Source organism: Cibotium barometz, chromosome 7, assembly GCF_041138505.1.
Source record: "Cibotium barometz isolate CiBa-2024 chromosome 7, ASM4113850v1, whole genome shotgun sequence".
NCBI classification, from domain to species: Eukaryota; Viridiplantae; Streptophyta; class Polypodiopsida; order Cyatheales; family Cibotiaceae; genus Cibotium; species Cibotium barometz.
In genome coordinates, this window is record NC_141052.1 from 52,647,457 (window position 1) to 52,667,076 (window position 19,620).

Consider the following 19,620-nt stretch of genomic DNA (forward strand, 5'->3'; position numbering starts at 1 on the left):
GTCTTTAATTTTTCTCACTGATGTGCCTCTCGAGGTATAGTGCTTGTTAGTTGATAGCAATGCATTCATTGAAGAGTGCTTCACAAAGACCAGAAAGAAAGAAGAGGTACAATTATATCACCTCAAGATACATGATTGGCACAAGATATTATATCACCTCAAGACACATGATTGGCACAAGATATTATAGGTATTCAATTATTCTTTTATTCATTTTCTCTTTATGGTACATAATTTGTAGGCTCATAGACGAACTTCCATTTTTTTCTATGCATAGTTTATTCTTCCAATAGCTATAGTGGGTTATGGAGACAAGAAGGTGAGAGAGACTATTTACAAAATGGAAAGCTTGGTGAGGTATGAATCTTATCTTGAATTAATTATCTAAGTCATATTTGATATTTGGTATTCTCATGATATTACAAGTTATGTATAATAAGTAGTACACATGATTGCTATGTATGTAGATACATATCCTTAAAGGAGATAGATCCTATATCATTGAGATGGCTCATCTCAATGCTATTGAGGCACTGTGTATGATCGAGAAAAACTTTCCTAGAACAATTCTCACTAGCCAATTACATCTTGTGGTGCATTTGGTTTGATGCTGAAATGTGAAAACCAAGACCTCAGGAAGCGCATGCATAGAAAATAGAGAAAACAAAGAGATAACACCAGATTGGGTCCCAACTTCCCCCCCAAGCGTGTGCAAAGCATCCCCACTTGAGTTTTTTAATAGTATTTTATTCCATCAAAAATAGATTACATGGCTATTTTTAGCCCAAGCTTGTTCTACAAGCTTTATTTTTACAAAAAAATGATAGAAAAATATTTTAAAAATCTCACTCCCGTGATAGTCCTCCCAGATTAGGAGACAACCGTACTTGGTTGTAACTATCATCACACACGAGTAATCAAACACATTAATCCTACTCACATTGGATTCACTCACAATGCTATTACATATTTAAGTGGATTCACTTCCACATTGGACTTAGTCTCAATAATTAGTTGGATTCACTCCCAATGTCCTCAAACACGTGGCATGTGCCTTAGAGTCGATTGGATTAACTCACAATCAAACTCACCTAACCTTTACATGCATCACATGTGTCTTGAGTTGATCGGTTTTACTCGCACGAAACTCCTATAATCTTTGCATGCATCACACATGTCTTAGAGTTGATCGGACTCACTCACAATCAAACAACTATATTGGATTCACTCACAATGTTTTCATACACGTCACACATATTTACAAAGTATACCACATGTTTCACAGCTCGTTGGATTCACTCACAACCAACTAGGATTACCCTCTAAAGAATCAGATTCACTCTCAATTCTTATACCACACTCGGTTACCCTCATCAAGAATTAATTCAGAAGAGTTGATTGGATTCACTCACACATTCCTTACATGTGTCACACCCATGTCACAGTTGATTGGATTTACTCACAACCAACACTCAATTTTTGATAAGTTATATGTCACAAATAAATATCACCAAGCATTCATCATAGACGTGTAAAAGAGACATTGTATATCAAGGACTTCTATGTGTCATAAATTCTAGTGTCGCATACCACCAGAAATTATCCCACATAAATCTAGAGACAAGTATGCATCGGAATACTTCACACAGGATTAATCTTGTGTCCCATACCACAACACTAATTCATAGTGAACAATTCATAGAGTATAGTCCAAGATGGAAGGGCTAGTTCCTCCGAGAGAAGTTCTACTTTTGATGCATAAGAAGTCTCCTTCTTGAAATTGCAAAAAGTCTTAAATAAATTTATTGTAAAGATAAACAAATGAATATGTTACCCTAAGAGTTGGAGTAGTCATCGTGGTAGTCTTGTTCTTCATCATCATTGAGTCCAAGTGAATTAACAAATATTAAATAAAATTTAATGACGTAAAAATAAAATTCAAAAGTAAGAGAGTCTTGCCTTAATGTATTGTTGGCTACAAAATTAAAAGGTTAAGAGAAATACAGAATTTAAAACAATTTACAAATAATTGAAAACGTAATTATTGGGTAAAGATGAAGACTTATCGGAGATGATAATAGTTGAAAACTCAAAATGGCTCCATGGTACATATCATTGGTATAAGCTGCACATCATGCTTACACCACACATAACAACATGCGTACACTCATGCACAAATTCAAGACTATTATCTTCATGATTACGACATAAAATGCATAAGGAATAATCACATAGCATAGAATATCGTTGGCCTTAAGCTGGGTGCATAACCAAAAAATTTATTCAAGTCTCGAATCCATGCATATCTATGGGCACATCTAAAGTCATTACGTCCAACGTCTAAACGATGAGAGTATAACAATAACCCTCGAATCGATCTCGTCATAATTCCACTAGAGTGATCCACGTATCTATCAACGAGAGGTTTGAATTACGTAATCAACGCTAATGATAATCACTGTTTCTTTAACTTCTTTTCTTAAAAAAAAGTAAAATAAAGTAAATTTCTTTCTCTCCTTATTCACCTTCTTTTCATCATCTTCTTCTTCTTCTTCTTCTTTCTTTCCTTCTCTCTCCTCCTCTTCTTCTTCTTCTCTTTCTCTTCTTCTTCTTCTTCTTCTTCTTCTCTCTCCTCCTCTTCTTCTCCTTCTTCTTCTTTTCTTTCTTTTTCTCCTTCTAATTCTTCTTCCCTTTCTTTTTCTCCTTCTTCTCCTACTTCTTCTTCTCTCTTCTCATCTTCTTCTCCTTCTTCTCTTCTTCTCGTTCTCTTGTGGCTCACTAGAAGCTTCCGAGTAGCATGCTATTATCCCATATAGCATTCATGCTCATTGGTGAGTGAAGAGGGTATAAGGGAAACTTTGGATACACGTTGTCTATTATCTCTGAGGAGGCATCCATGGTGATTGTGGTAGTGTTGGCTGCTGGTACTTTGCCTTGTCACATAGTCGCCATCGGCCGGAGTTGTGCAGCTATATACTTGTTGCCAATGGTGTCGTGTTCTTGCCGGTGTACCGGTGTACCGGTGACTGTCTGTCTCGCCTGCTGCTGATGTGTCAGACTGGTGTGGTGTGGTGTGGCCGTAAGCGGTGCCTACTATAGACACCTATCCACTATTGTGGGCTGTCCTCTCGCCGATGCTCTGACAAGTCATCATCGCACTCAGCTTCGTGCCACCATTCCTCACCTTCACACAAAGGACCTGATGGTCCCCGGCCATCTGAGGGCCCAACAAACAAATCTTTTGATAGAGCGTACACCAGATCTGATGCCACTAAAATGTGAAAACTGAGATCTCAAGAAGTGCGTGCATAGAAAATATAGAAAACAAAGAGTTAACACCAGATTAGGTCCCAACTACCCCCCCAAACAAGTGTGTACCAAAAGCACCCCGCTTGAGTATTTTTATAGTAATTTATTCCATCAAAAATAGATTACTTGGCTATTTTTAGCCCAAGCTTGATGTACAAGCTTTCTTTTTACAAAAATTTGATAGTAAAATATTTCAAAAAACTCACTCCCATGACAGATGACGTGGCACTTTATGGTACTATTCATGTTCGATGGGTGTTTTTTCTTGAAAGGTTCATGAAAAGCTTAAAGGACTTTGTGAGACAAAGAGGAAGGCCAGAAGCAAGCATGGTGGACTGCCATAAAATAACAATACAAAATAATAATTCAAGTTGTCACAAGGTAGGATCCCCCACTTGCGATACACTCACACTGCTCATCACTATTTTCACCTTATATAACCTTTAAATAAATTAATCAAATTAAGGTTCTCCTTGTGTACATATTTACCACTTGTGCCATGTACAACCTTTAAATAATTTTCTTGCACATTCAACATCGGGGTTGGTTCCTACACATATATTACTCGAGCATATATTCTTTCTCGAATATTGAGCATCAAAATATAATAAATTTCATCCTTATAACTGTGGACACATGTAAAGCAAGTGGGCTAGAGGCTAGCTATATTAGACGCCTCTCATTGTATGGTTTACAACAACACATTAAGATAGAGATTGAGTTGAGTGTGCCTATTCTCTTGCATTAGTGTGCTAATTATCATTATGGACTTTTAATATTATTTTGAGCTTTCTTAAGTATATGTTTATCATGTGATTAGCACGATTAGCACGTTCCAAATTCATGATATGAATTGGGTGCCTAAGCATCCTGGAGCTCTCCGTCCCATGAGAGGATGTTTAGTTTCAAGCTCCCAATCACACAAGCTTCTCCTGAGTTAGCACCTTCACTCTTGCTTATGTCTTCTATGCCCAATGTAGTGTGGATCCTATGTTTCTCTCTGGGTGCTAACCTATGAGAAGATTATTGTTTTGCATTAAGGTTCATATCCTTTGAAAGGCCACACAAAAATTCTAAGGTTTGTTTACATCTTTAAATACCAAGAGAAGAAAAACCAACTTAGAGGTGACTATGTGCTCCAAGTGGTGGCTTGGACTTCGAATGTTTTCATGGAGGATCTAGCTCAAGTGGGAGCCTACACTCATGGGGGTAATTACCATGGAAGAATACTTCTAAAATAGAGACAAAACTTATGATGTAGAGTAGAGACAAGTAAAGGCCATTGTTGAGGCATTCAATGTAAGGAGTACTTCTAAAATAGAGATGATATAGAGTAGAGCCAAGTAAAGGCTAGGGTTGAGGCATTCAATGTAAGGAGTATTTTTATAACGAGATAAGTAACCCATTATGTATATTATGTATTTTTAAGATTAAAATTGACTAAAAAGTGACCTCAACCAATAAAATATTTTCTTGAAGTTTATTGGGTGGCATAATTTTTTGTTTTGTCAACATAGCTTAACCTTTAGAGTATCTTCTCCCCCCTACATGAAAGCTCACTAAGCACTTAAATTTTTTACTTTTTAATAAAGTTTTAGATGAATATCAAAGTGAAATTTCTACTTAAAGTAGAAATTATAATTCAAATTAAACTCAACGAAAGAGTCTATCATGCAGGCAACAAGTTGTGATCAAGATAAGCGTGTTTGCGCCTTTATGGAGCAAGACATGGATCTGAGAGAATAACTAGAGGAGAAAGAGTGGACACTCAACGTGATCGACCGTGAACGATACGAGCCTACATATTAAAGGGAACCCGAGAGCCTAGAAGGTATCATGGTGGATCTCCTCACTTGTGGTGGAGGGCAGTATGATTGTATCGTCCGCACGGTTGTTTTGGCGAGGACGTCTATGCTTTCCTTGGCCCATCCGCTTCACTTCTTAAAAAGGTCGCCCATCTTGTCACCTTCCCCATGCAGCCCCGTCCTTCTTCTACCCCCTCCCCCCGCCCTTTGTCTCCCACACCGCCATGATATTCGGATCCGGTAAGCCTTTGCCATCTCCAGGCATCCGCTCCGTGCCTCGATACACTAATTTTGTTCCTATACTGCATACATGTATTCCTCTTAAATATACCAGTTTTGCCATCTCCAAGCAATTAACGCTCCATACGCGTGATTACATTTATTTGATGTGCTAAGTAGCTTTATTGCATAAAATGCATCCTTTTTTATGTACTAGCAAGCCATAATGCATATATGCATGCTGTGATCCATCAATCATCTAATAGCCTGTCTGTCAATATATATATATATATATATATGCATGCTCTGATCCTTCCAACCTCTAATAGCTATTATCGAAGTAGTAGTAATGCAGTTAGTTTACTTTTCAGTATACCATCTCCAAGCAATTAGTGCTCCATAAGGCTTCCTTTTTATTTGACATACTAATGAGCTAAACTGCACATATGCATCCTTTTTATTTGACATACTAATGAGCTAAACTGCACATATGCATCCTTTTTATATACTATATTCTAGCCATAATGCATATATGAATTCTCTGATTTATCCATCCTCTAATGGCTATTAACCATAATGCATAATGCATATATGAATTCTCTGATTTATCCATCCTCTAATGGCTATTAACCATCCGGAAGTAATGCAGTAATTATCGCTTGTTTTAATGCCTTTCTTTCCCTTGGAGCCTTGGTTTTTATATGTATGCTCTGATCTAATGATATCCATTCTCAATGTACTAACATTCCACTTAGTCTAGCTAGTTAATGCCTTTCTTTTATCTTCATTAGACTTCCCTTGGAGCCATTTGTACCAGGCTTGTTTGAATGGATCTTATGAGCATCTTGTTAACTTAATCAAATGCAAGTTCGTGTACGTGCTAGCTAGAAATGTACACTAGATCTTATCTCTTTTTGCATGCAGGCCTGCACTAAGGATTGAGCTTGTGTGTGGAGGGAGCTATTCAAAAGAGCTAGTGATTCCTTCAGATGGCTTACTTCGTCGATGGGCCGCTGCCGATAGCTTATGCAAACAGTTCGAGTGCACCGCCCTGGCTAAACAAGGGGGACAATGCATGGCAGATGACAGCAGCAACGCTGGTGGGCATACAGAGCATGCCAGGGCTGGTGATACTGTATGGGAGCATAGTGAAGAAGAAGTGGGCAGTGAACTCAGCGTTCATGGCACTCTATGCATTTGCTGCAGTGCTCTTGTGTTGGGTTCTATGGGCCTACAATATGGCCTTTGGGGAGCGGCTTTTGTTCCTGTGGGGAAAAGCTGGGCCAGCCCTTTCCCAAGACTGGCTTGTAAACCAAGCCTACATCCCCGCTAGTGCCCATCCTCCGAACCCCACGATTGCCCCTTACTACCCCATGGCAACCATGGTTTACTTCCAATTTGTGTTTGCTGCCATTACACTTATCCTCATAGCCGGCTCCCTCCTTGGCCGAATGAATATCTTGGCTTGGATGCTCTTTGTGCCGCTCTGGCTCACCCTCTCCTATACTGTGGGAGCCTTCAGTCTGTGGGGAGGAGGGTTCCTCTTCCAGTGGGGTATCATGGACTACTCTGGAGGCTATGTCATCCATTTGTCTTCAGGAGTTGCTGGCTTCACTGCAGCTTACTGGGTGAGTGTTTTGGTGCAATAATCTAGCGTTATTGGGTTAATCTAGCTTTGCGATAATCTTGCTTTATATTTGGTTTAATCCAATTGTGCGATGATATAGCTTTACTGGATTAATCTAGCTTTGCAATGATGTAGCGTTATTGTGTTGACTTAGCTTTATTGGACTAATGTAGCTGTTTGTGTGAACGATCTACCGTTATTGGGTTAATCTGGCTGTATTGGGCTAATCGAGCTTTGTATTGGGCTCGTTGGGCTACTCGAGCTTTGTATTGGGCTCGTCGATATTAACAAACAAATGAGGATTGATTTGATGCTAATGTTCTTGATATTTGCTTTGATTATAGGTTGGTCCCAGGCTCAAGAGGGATCGTGAGAGGTTTCCGCCCAACAACGTGCTGCTCACACTAGCTGGGGCAGGCCTGCTGTGGTTGGGATGGGCTGGATTCAACGGTGGAGATCCTTACGCCGCCAACATAGACTCCTCAATCGCGGTGCTCAACACCAACGTGTGTGCTGCAACCAGCCTTCTGGTGTGGACAACCCTGGATGTCCTCGTGTTTGGCAAACCATCCGTCATTGGCGCCGTCCAGGGCATGATCACAGGCTTGGTGTGCATCACTCCGGCTGCAGGTGTGAATAACTCTCCCAACCCACGCACCGACCCACCCACACACACACATGTAAACATATGTATGTGTTGCCAGCTCTCTCTCCCTAACCATCAACACTCATGCAAACGTGTTTATGTGTTGCGCTCTCTCGATCTCTCTCCACAACCATCCACACTCGTGCAAACGTGTTTATGTGTTGCTCTGTCTCTGTCTCTCTCTCTTTCCCTACACACACTCTCGTGCAGATGTGTTTCTGTATTACTCTCTCTCTCTCTGTCTCTGTCTCTTTCTCTCTCTCTCTCTCTGTCTCTGTCTCTCTCTCCCTCTCGCTATACACACACTGTGACACACACACTTATGCAAACGTGCTTATGTGTTGCCAGGTCTTGTACAAGGATATTCAGCCATTCTGATGGGGATTTTCTCAGGGAGTGTGCCATGGTTCACAATGATGATTGTGCACAAGAATTCATCACTTTTGAAGATTGTGGATGACACTTTGGGAGTCTTCCACACACACGCGGTTGCAGGCACCCTTGGAGGGGTTCTAACAGGATTGCTAGCACACCCAGAATTATGCAACTTATTTCTTCCCGTGCCAAACTCTAAAGGCACTTTCTATGGAGGGCGGTCACAAGTGCTCAAACAAATAGTAGGGGCTATGTTCATAATTGCTTGGAACGTGTTTATGACGAGCTTGATATGTTTGTTAATTAAATTGCTGGTACCCCTAAGGATGCCGGAAGAGGAGCTTTTGATAGGGGATGATGCTGTACATGGTGAGGAGGCATATGCCTTATGGGGAGACGGTGAAAGGTATGATGGTTCTAAGCATGGTATGTATGGACTTGATGAGACCCAACACAAGCCCTACGAGCAGCCCAAAATCGAAGCGCCCACACAGGGTTAATATGATAAATTTAGCCATTTGGACTTACAATGAAGACTTGGGCCTTAGACAACCCTCCTATACCCACCATCGACTCTCTTGCACGTTCACCTCCCATTTATCCCCCTTGCCCTAAATTCACTCACTTGCACTAGGTTCAAAGGAGTGGACAATTCTCCTTTCTCTTATGAATCATATTTTGTAGTTTGGTCTCATGGCTCTTTCTCAAGCTCACAAAATAATATGTTACTCCTCTCACATGCACACACATCCTCCATGTCAAACCTTTTTTTTCGGATCTATATTTTGTGCAAATAAAGTGATTGATTTTGCAATTTCTTAGTTGCAAAGCTCTCCACACACTCAAGAAGGGCATTTGACTTATTGGTCGCTTTCTATGTATCAAAACATACTTAGCTCACCATTTCTTGTATGTTATTGGATCATTTGTTTTGTGATTGTTGAAATAGTCATACGTTTTCAAAGTTAAAGAAAACCATTTTGCCATCATTTACATGTTATTGGATCATTTTTTTTGTGATCAATACAGCTATTGACTCTACTTATCTACATATACATCAGTTTGGGGATGCTACTCTATTGAATGAAAACCAATGGCATTTTTTTAACCTTTGGGAGAAGAAGGATTTTGTGTTTCCTTCGATGACGAATTGGCACATACATTTGTTTTAAATGAAAATAGAAGCTTTGTTTTAGATGAAATTATTGTTTTGCGCTAAGTAGTTCTCATAGTTTCCCTTGGCCTTGGCTTTGAGGAGTTGTAGTATTCCTTGGTCTCACCTTTGAGGAGTGCTAAAATTTTAAAAAATACAAATCCGTGACATTTTTGTCATTGGAACGAAGATTTTATTTTTTCTTCGATGAATTTGATAAGGAGTATACATCAGAAGCTTTGCTTTGCATTTTTCAATTCTTTAGATGAACTTCTTGTTTTGTGTAGATTGCATGGATGAAAACCCATGGCATTTATTCCCTTTGCGAGAAGAAGGATTTTGTGTTTCCACCATAGATGACTTTGCTAAGGAGTTGGCATGTGCTGGAGGGTTTTCTTTGGATTTCTCAGTTCTTTAAATAAAGTTATAATTGTTATTGTGCTAAGTGGTTGGCATTTTTCTCCTTTTTAAAACGGAAAAATTTTAGTAATTTATAACATCTCAATTTGGACTTTATAGTTGATTGAGAACTAATTTATAATGTAACCACTTTCTATGGAGGGCGGTCACAAGTGCTCAAACAAATAGTAGGGGCTATGTTCATAATTGCGTGGAACGTGTTTATGACGAGCTTGATATGTTTGTTAATTAAATTGGTGGTACCCCTAAGGATGCCGGAAGAGGAGCTTTTGATAGGGGATGATGCTGTACATGGTGAGGAGGCATATGCCTTATGGGGAGACGGTGAAAGGTATGATGGTTCTAAGCATGGTATGTATGGACTTGATGAGACCCAACACAAGCCTTACGAGCAGCCCAAAATCGAAGCGCCCACACAGGGTTAATATGATAAATTTAGCCATTTGGACTTACAATGAAGACTTGGGCCTTAGACAACCCTCCTACCCACCATCGACTCTCTTGCATGTTCACCTCCCATTTATCCCCCTTGCCCTAAATTCACTCACTTGCACTAGGTTCAAAGGAGTGGACAATTCTCCTTTCTCTTATGAATCATATTTTGTAGTTTGGTCTCATGGCTCTTTCTCAAGCTCACAAAATAATATGTTACTCCTCTCACATGCACACACATCCTCCATGTCAAACCTTTTTTTTTCGGATCTATATTTTGTGCAAATAAAGTGATTGATTTTGCAATTTCTTAGTTGCAAAGCTCTCCACACACTCAAGAAGGGCATTTGACTTATTGGTCGCTTTCTATGTATCAAAACATACTTAGCTCACCATTTCTTGTATGTTATTGGATCATTTGTTTTGTGATTGTTGAAATAGTCATACGTTTTCAAAGTTAAAGAAAACCATTTTGCCATCATTTACATGTTATTGGATCATTTTTTTTGTGATCAATACAGCTATTGACTCTACTTATCTACATATACATCAGTTTGGGGATGCTACTCTATTGAATGAAAACCAATGGCATTTTTTTAACCTTTGGGAGAAGAAGGATTTTGTGTTTCCTTAGATGACGAATTGGCATGTGTTAGAAGCTTTGCTATACATTTGTTTTAGATGAAAATAGAAGCTTTGTTTTAGATGAAATTATTGTTTTGTGCTAAGTAGTTCTCATAGTGTCCCTTGGCCTTGGCTTTGAGGAGTTGTAGTATTCCTTGGTCTCACCTTTGAGGAGTGCTAAAAATTTAAAAATACAAATCCGTGACATTTTTGTCATTGGAACGAAGATTTTATTTTTCCTTCGATGAATTTGATAAGGAGTATACATCAGAAGCTTTGCTTTGCATTTTTCAATTCTTTAGATGAACTTCTTGTTTTGTGTAGATTGCATGGATGAAAACCCATGGCATTTATTCCCTTTGCAAGAAGAAGGATTTTGTGTTTCCACCATAGATGACTTTGCTAAGGAGTTGGCATGTGCTGAAGGGTTTTCTTTGCATTTCTCAATTCTTTAAATAAAGTTATAATTGTTATTGTGCTAAGTGGTTGGCATTTTTCTCCTTTTTAAAACGAAAAGTTTTAGTGATTTATAACATCTCAATTTGGACTTTAGAACTAATTTATAATGTAACCACTTTCTTTTTAAAAAAAATAAATAATTAAAATTTATTTTGGGAAATTACTAATTTCTACTTTTAAAAAATCATATGAAATCTTTTCGATCGAAAGATTAATTGTTATACGTACAAAAATGTATAATCCATTAAATGTGATAAGACAACGTGTAATACAGACATATAATGAAAGAAAATGTATAATGAAACAAAATGGATTATAATGAAAAATCTATTATACATGCATTATTCATGAAAAAAATTTGTCAAATATTCATAATACAAACTTAAGAACTTCCTTGCTACTTACATGAAGTTGTACTCCAAAGTGAAACTTACATTTGGTCACTTCGTTGTCTCCATTTGCCCGTAAGTGTGTCACTCTCATCATTGTTTCTCCATTACACAAGATAGTTATTCTCACTCGTGCTCTCTCACAACAAGTAAGACAGCAAGAGGCATAATGTAGATCAATCCTCTCTCTCTCTCTCTCTCTCTCTCTCTCTCTCTCTCTCTCTCTCTCTCTCTCTCTCTGATCCAAGACGCATGTTCCAGACATTTACGGTATCCTCAGATCGGATGTATGACATATTGTACCCAAACTATGGGACTGGATGGAGTTAGGAGTAGATAACATATCATACTTGTATCACCCTTCCAGGATATAGAGATGCATTTGTAGCCCTAGTACTCCATCCACACCCTCTCGTTTGTACACCCATTGAGTCCCGTTGTCATACTTGTACATTTTATTCTCACTCCACATTTTCCTCTTGATGTGACTGGAGGAACATCATTGTACTACTTGTTTGTCTCATAGGTCAATTTTAGCCTTTTGCAGACGTTAATATCTCTCTCTCTCTCTCTCTCTCTCTCTCTCTCTCTCTCTCTCTCTCTCTCTCTCTCTCTCTCTCTCTCTCTCTCTCTCTCTCTCTCTCTCTCTCTCTACGATGATTAGAGATGCCTAGGACTCTTCCTCTTGGAGCTCCGCAGACACAGAGAGTCCCTACTACACCACATGCCAGTAGGGGACCAAGGCATAGGGCACTTATTACAGACTTCTTCCAGGCAAAGACTTTTTGAGCTATCCCCCCTCCATATGGATCCCATGTAGAGACCTCTAGAGCAACCCCCACTCTATCACTCAAACCCCAGGTGGTAGCAATTCGAGCCTAATCGAGAGGAGTGAGATTAGAAAGAGCCACTGAGCTTTGCAAAGCACAAGGCCCTTGTCCATGATCCTATTTCCACCATCACGTTATTGATGATCAACTTGACACATTCTCCATGAGAAAATTGAGATGACATTTTTCCTACACATAAAAAATACATAGATTCAGTTCTCCAAATTAGATCAAGTGTCTGAATTCAGTTAGTAGAATATACATTATAATCTATCATTAGTATCATCTTCTTTCACAACCACTTGATAGAATTGACCAATTTTCCAAATCTAAATACAAATGAATATTTTGAGGTTAAGAGGTGGCAAAATCCTTTAACTCCACCGAATACATGGACTACTCCTTTTTCTGCAATTATTACCCAAATATTTATACATATCCCATTCCTACTTACAAATGCCACAACTCTCTAAATAAATGGTCAAGTGTCCAAATATATCTCTTAGAATTCTATCACATCCTAGTTTTATGAACCAACTTAGCCATTTATATGTAAATATCTACATTTGGCCCACTGTCCAAATCTATATATAATATGAATTGTCTCATAAACATCTCATATAAACTATCTAATTTTACATACTCTCTCCCATCCAATGCTACTTCTTTAGTATTTACCTAGGTGTCTAAATCTATATCTAAATGGACACACACCATACCATGCTTTTAAGGACCTAACCATCCATATATACATACCCCTCTAATGCTAATTCTCTCTAAAGATTTGACCAAGTGTCCAAATCTAAGAGGGCCTGAGTTTTGGACAAGTGTCCAAATCCACCTCAAAATTTAATTTCTATCACCTCCTAGTTTTGTAGACCTACCCATTAGTAAGGCCTTCCTAGTTTTGATTAAGTGTCCAAATCTACCTCTAACATCGATTTCTAACAAGGCCCTAGTTTTAGCCAAGGGGGTCCAAATCAATCGGGCTAATCTAAATTTTTAACAAAGGTCGTAGTTTTGGCCGAGTGTCCAAATCAATGGCTAACATGGATTTCTAACAAGTGTCCAAATCAATGGCTAACATGTATTTCTAACAAGGGCCTAGTTTTGGCCAAGTGTCCAAATCAACTTGTACCATGGAATTCTAGTAAGGCCCTAGTTTTAGCTAAGTGTCCAAATCAATGGGGCTAATCAAATTTTTTAACAAGGACCTAGTTTTGGCCAAGTGTCCAAATCAATGGCTAACATGTATTTCTAGCAAGGCCCTAGTTTTGGCCAAGTGTCCAAATCAACTTGTACCATGGAATTCTAGCAAGGCCCTAGTTTTAGCCAAGTGTCCAAATCAATGGAGCAATCAAAAATTTTGACAAGGCCCAAGTTTTGGCCAAGTGTCCAAATCAACTTGTACCATGGAAATCTAGCAAGGCCCTAGTTTTGTGCATTAATGTGTCCAAATCAACCTCTAACATGGATTTCTAAGAAGGCCCTATTTTTGTCCAAGTGTAAGTAAATCTCTAAGATGAATTTGTAACAAGGTCCTAGTTTTGGCCAAGTGTCCAAATCTACCTCTAACATGGATTTCTAGCAAGGCCCTAGTTTTGACCAAGTTTCCAAGTCTACCTCTAACATGGATTTCTAACAACAAGGCCCCAATTTTGACCAAGTCTCCAAATTAAACTCTAACATAGAATTCTAACAAGGCCCTTGTTTTGACCAAGTGTCCAAATGAGTCTCTAACATGGAACTCTAACAAGGTCCTAGTTTTGGCCAATTGTCCTCATTATACCTTTAGATATATCTACACATATATATAAATGTAGATATATATATATATATATATATATATATATATATATATATATATATATATATATATATATTTATGTATGTATGTATGTATGTATACATATACCTATCTACATACATACATACAAATAAAATATTATATATCTATATGTGAAATATGTGTTTATATATATATGTATGTATGTATGTATGTATGTATGTATGTATGTACGTACGTATATATATATGTATGTATTTATATACATATATACAAATAAAATATTATCTATATGTGAATGTATGTGTTTATACATGTGTGTGTGTGTGTGTGTGTGTGTGAGTTTATATCTATATGTGTATATATATACAATTGTATATCTATATATGTGTGTGTGTGTGTGTGTGTGTGTGTGTGTGTGTGTATATATTTATGTATGCCATGTATGTATGTATGTATGTATGTATGTATGTAAGTATGTATGTATGTATGTATGTATATATAATATATATATGCACACGTACATACACACACACACACCTATATATATGCATACATACATATATACATATATGTATGTATGTATGTATGTATGTATCTATATGTGAGGGCTATCCATCAAGCTCTTGAACATCTCCAACATACGTGCCTGAACAAGACGTTATGGGCCCAAAAAGGGATGATTTCCCAAACTTTTGTCCTTATTGTTGATAATTGACTTGTCTTTCGTTGGAGGCACCCAATTTACCAGGAGTTATTGAGGCCGGGGGGTCTGGGGGGCCGCTAGGCCCCTCTAGTGAGGGGTTCGGGGGCCGCCAGGCCCCCCTGTGGTGGTGGGGTGCGGTGGCCACCATAGGCCCCCGTTGACAAGTGCCCGACGGTATGACCTGTGTAACAATTTCTGTGGCATGACATCATTAAAACAAAATTCAAAATAATATATAATATAACAAAATTTGAAATGTAGGTAGTTATTATAATTATGCTTATGGTTATGTATATGGGGGGGGATGTAGCCCAAAAGAAAGAAAACGCGTGACCGACCTTTGATGATTTAACATTAAAAGCCACTATCTCACAAGATATGGCCCAAAAACCGGGAAAAAAAAAGTTTCGCTCTTCTTTACCTCTACAGTGTGGAGAAGAAAAACGCAAGGAGAAGAAAAACGTAGGGAGAAGCAAGGGTGGAGAGCAGGATAGGCATACGTAAATCATCTTCTCTCTCTCTCTCAACTTTACATATCAAATCGTCTCAATTGTTTCTCTCTCTCTCTCTCTCTCTCTCTCTCTCTCTCTCTCTCTCTCTCTCTCTCTCTCTCTCCATCCATAGAAAGTTGTCTCACCCTAGCAAAGCCTTACGAAAACAAATTGCATGATTGTTATGGTGATACCCTAAACTAGAATCAATCTTTCCCTCCCTCTTTCTCCACCAAACATAATATGAAAAATAGCTTTCTGTGCTGAGATTTGGTAGGAGAGTTTACCTCCTCTCTCTCTCTCTCTCTCTCTCTCTCTCTCTCTCTCTCTCTCTCTCTCTCTCTCCCACGCACATACAGTAGGGAAGCTGCACACCATCAATGAATCTTGATTAACTAATCTATATTTACAGTTCATATCATAAGTAATTATACTAATTAATTTATCTTTATCAACTATTTAAAATTAATATATTAAATTGATTCATCACTTAAGATATTTCATTAAACTATCTCTAATCTATAATGGCAAGTCATTTAATCTAAGATTAGGCTTATGTTAGCATGATTTCTTTCTTTTGTTGATGAGTCCTGTAAATAAGAAAGATGTATTACATACCTGTATGTGGATTCTCTTTGGCTCTTTTGCTCTTTGAATGGATTCGCTTTTCAGCTCTTTTGCTCTTCAAATAGATATCTTTGTCTCTAGAGTTAAACTAGAAGTACACTCCTCCATAAAAATGAAAACCACCTCTTTCAATCTAGAGCATTCAAACATAACATGAAGATTTAGATAGTGGACTATTACCTTGGTCACCCACTTGGCCAAATCCTTGGGCATCCACTTAACCAAATCCTTGGATACCATAATGGCCAGACATGGGAGTTGGACAAAGATATGGACAACTATTAAATTTGTCCAAATCCTTTACGTATCCATGGAACCTAGATTATAACCTTTCTCGCCCACTTAGCCCAATCCTTAGGTATCCATTTAACCAAACCCTTGGACAAAATTTCTAGCTTTACATGGGAGTTGGACAAAGATATGGAAATTCATTCAATTTATCTAAATCCCACCAACATACATTTGGCCAACTGTCCAAATCTACATCGAATAGAAATGCATAATGACCATCACATGACCTTGCTCTTTAGGGGAATTGCCTAATGGTAACCCCAATTGGGGACTTGTCTAATTCTCATCTCACTAGATTTGGCCAACTCTTCAATATAGATTTGGACAATTGTCGAAATCTAACTATAATTTGTAGCTCAATTCTATTGGTGACTTCCATAATGTTCCTCCCACTGGAATTCACCCCTATTGTAGACTTGCCCAAGGCTAACTCTTATTGGGGATTTGTCTAATGCTCATATCACTAGGTTTCGCCAACCATTCAATAAAGATTTGGACAATTGTCTAAATCTAACTCTAATCCATAGCTTGATTCTATTGGGGACTTCCATAATGCTCCTCCCACTAGAACTCACCCCTATTGGCTAAGGCTAACTCTTATTATTGGTGGGGATTTTTTTAATGCTCATATCACTACATTTGGCTAACCCTTCAATATAGATTTGGACAATTGTCTAAATCTAACTACAATTAATATCTTATTGCTATTGTTGGAGACTTCCATAATTCTCCAAATCTAACTACAATTAATATCTTATTGCTATTGTTGGGGACTTCCATAATTCTCCTCTCATTAGGCCTCAACCCTATATGGAGACCTTGACTAAGGCCAACCCTTAATACGGATTTGTCTAATGCTCTTCTCATTGGATTTAGCCACAACCATTCCTTGATATATATTTGGACAAATCTATATACATACATACACCAATCTTATTGGGGATTTTCCGAACCATTCAGTAAAGATTTGGATAGTTATCTAAATCTATATAACATTTATAGCTCACTCATATTAACTGTAATACTCTTCTCAGAAGATTTGACTAACCATTCAATACACAGATTTAGACAATTGTCCTAATCTATCTATAGTTCATAGCTCACTCCTAATGGGGATTGGCCTAATGCTAAGCTTAGCCAATGGACATGACTAATTCTCCTCTCACTAGATTTGTCCAACCGCTAAATGTAGATTTGGATAATTTCCCAAATCAATATTAGAAATTCACATCCATCTATAAGATTGGACCTTTAGCATTACCTACCCTTAACATAGATTTGGACAAGTAATTGAATCTAGCCAATAACACCCATGCACAAGTAATTGAATCTAGCCAATAACACCCATATACAAGTAATTGAATCTAGCCACAAGTAATTGAATCTAGCCACAAGTAATTGGATCTAGCCAATAACACCCATACACAAGATGTCTATTGTCATCTAGTGAGATTTGGACAACTGACCAAATCCAACATTCAAATCTATCCAAATATGTGAACAACTAACTTTATGACCAAATTTAGTTCTATGTACTTAGAGATATATCATGTATTTTAAGAGTAATGAAGTCATGTGTTTGTGATTTTTTAATTGAGTTTTGGTCGATTGGCTCAATGTCTTCTATCTTTTCTTTTCCCTATAACACGCATGCACAAGACATTATCTAGTGAGATTTGGATAACTAACTAAATTCAACTTCAAAATCATCCACAATATGTGGAAAATTTATCATATTACCAAATTTGATTTTTATAGTGAAAAATATATATAATATTTGTGAGAAGTTATATGTGTGATTTTTTGATTAAGTTTTGATCGATTAACACATGTCTTTCATCTTTTTTTTTTCAATAGATAAAGTATATCACAGGTGTGTTAACGAAGACAATGACAACATAGGATTGGATACAAGGAATGTGGTAGGCCAAATGTCTGTAATATTGGGTTTGAATGGATTATTGTTAGAACATTGCTTCACAAAGTCAAATAAGCATACACACTTGCGTTGTGGGAAACAATGGATTGTACCTTGTCTAGGATGCATAGAGTTTTTAGCCAATCTATTCACAAAGGTCCATGTTGGGATATAGTCCATAGCTTTGCAAAAAAATGTGGTGCATATGGTGGAAACTCTAGAATTACATGTAGGGAGACAATTACCATTTTTTTTTGTGTGGGGACAAGAGTAGTGTTATGTGTATGATCGTGAGAAGATATTTCGGCCAGAAAAGATGGGTGTTGTGGCCATGTTCAAACCACTCAAAAAGGTTTGGCACCAATATAATGCACAATGCTATGTAACAAGGATAGTTCTCATTGATGATAGTCCATACAAAGGATGTGCAAGTCCACCAGATAATTGCATTTTTTCACCCAAATTTGACATTAATGCATATGACAACACATTGGAAGACTTATACAGATACTTGTGCCATTTGAATATGGCTAGAGACATTTGTACAATGATTTCTTTTGATAGATATGGACAGTTGCCAGTCCAACAAGGACATACATTGTATGAATACTTTCAATGTGTGATTATAGAGTGGGAGGAGATGTACAAGGATGAATCCAAGGAATATGCAAGCTCAACATGTGATGAAAATGATGTATTCAGTTCATGCCAAGGTGTTATTAAACATGCAACACACTGGATTCTAAAGTTACATTTTCAAGAACAAGACACTTTCCTCCATCGACTCTAAGTACTGTACAATTAAAGATATTGAAAAAAATACCACCAGTGTTAAAACTAAATGAAATAGTTGCAATGTACTATGCGGAATAACTAGGTTATAAGAAAAGATTCATCACAGGAGCTGCAGGGAAGGGTTTAATATCACAACTCCAAGCATACTACAAGTGCAAACACTAATTGGGTTCTTTTATATTGTTTATCCTAGTGTAACACTAATGATCATGAATTTTTGTTGTTTTCAGAGCGGTAAGGATATTTGAAGTTTCTCCACTTTGCCTTTACGATAGCAATGGCAACCATTTACAACCATCTTATTGGCCAGTTCAAAATGGTAAAGTCTTTTACATTAATGAGGTTACCTTCATGGTTAATAACTAAACACAATTATGGGTGCTGGTCAAGGACTATTCATCCAATCAAGTGTTCCTCTTGGCCGAGCTTTGTTGCACTATTGTGGATCTAAATTTCTTTATGATGAATGGAATTTGTTGTGTTCCATGCACCCCAGATCAAGGAGGTACTCCATTCTTAAGGACCTAGTAGTTGACATTGAAGAGGATTGTGTCTATATAGTGGGTGATGTTAAAGATAAAAACGTGACAGGTTACATAAATAGTTATAGGGGTTCCAATGAGAAAGGAAATGTGAGATACTTGTTTTCTTCATCTTTGCCACCTTGGCATAAACAAACTCACATGTCAATCAATAACCTTGAATATGGATACGTTTA

At 37.7% G+C, this 19,620-nt stretch overlaps 1 protein-coding gene across 1 annotated transcript; it reads left to right on the plus strand.

Annotated features, from left to right (window-relative positions):
* Positions 1 to 5,307: 5,307 nt before the first annotated feature.
* Positions 5,308 to 9,055, plus strand: LOC147637166 (ammonium transporter 3 member 1-like). Its single transcript, XM_086800767.1, has 4 exons — positions 5,308 to 5,354; positions 6,258 to 6,961; positions 7,305 to 7,590; positions 7,955 to 9,055. The coding sequence occupies exons 2-4, from the start codon at positions 6,323 to 6,325 to the stop codon at positions 8,479 to 8,481; spliced, it is 1,452 nt and encodes a 483-aa protein (XP_086656893.1). The 5' UTR covers positions 5,308 to 5,354; positions 6,258 to 6,322; the 3' UTR covers positions 8,482 to 9,055.
* Positions 9,056 to 19,620: the final 10,565 nt, after the last annotated feature.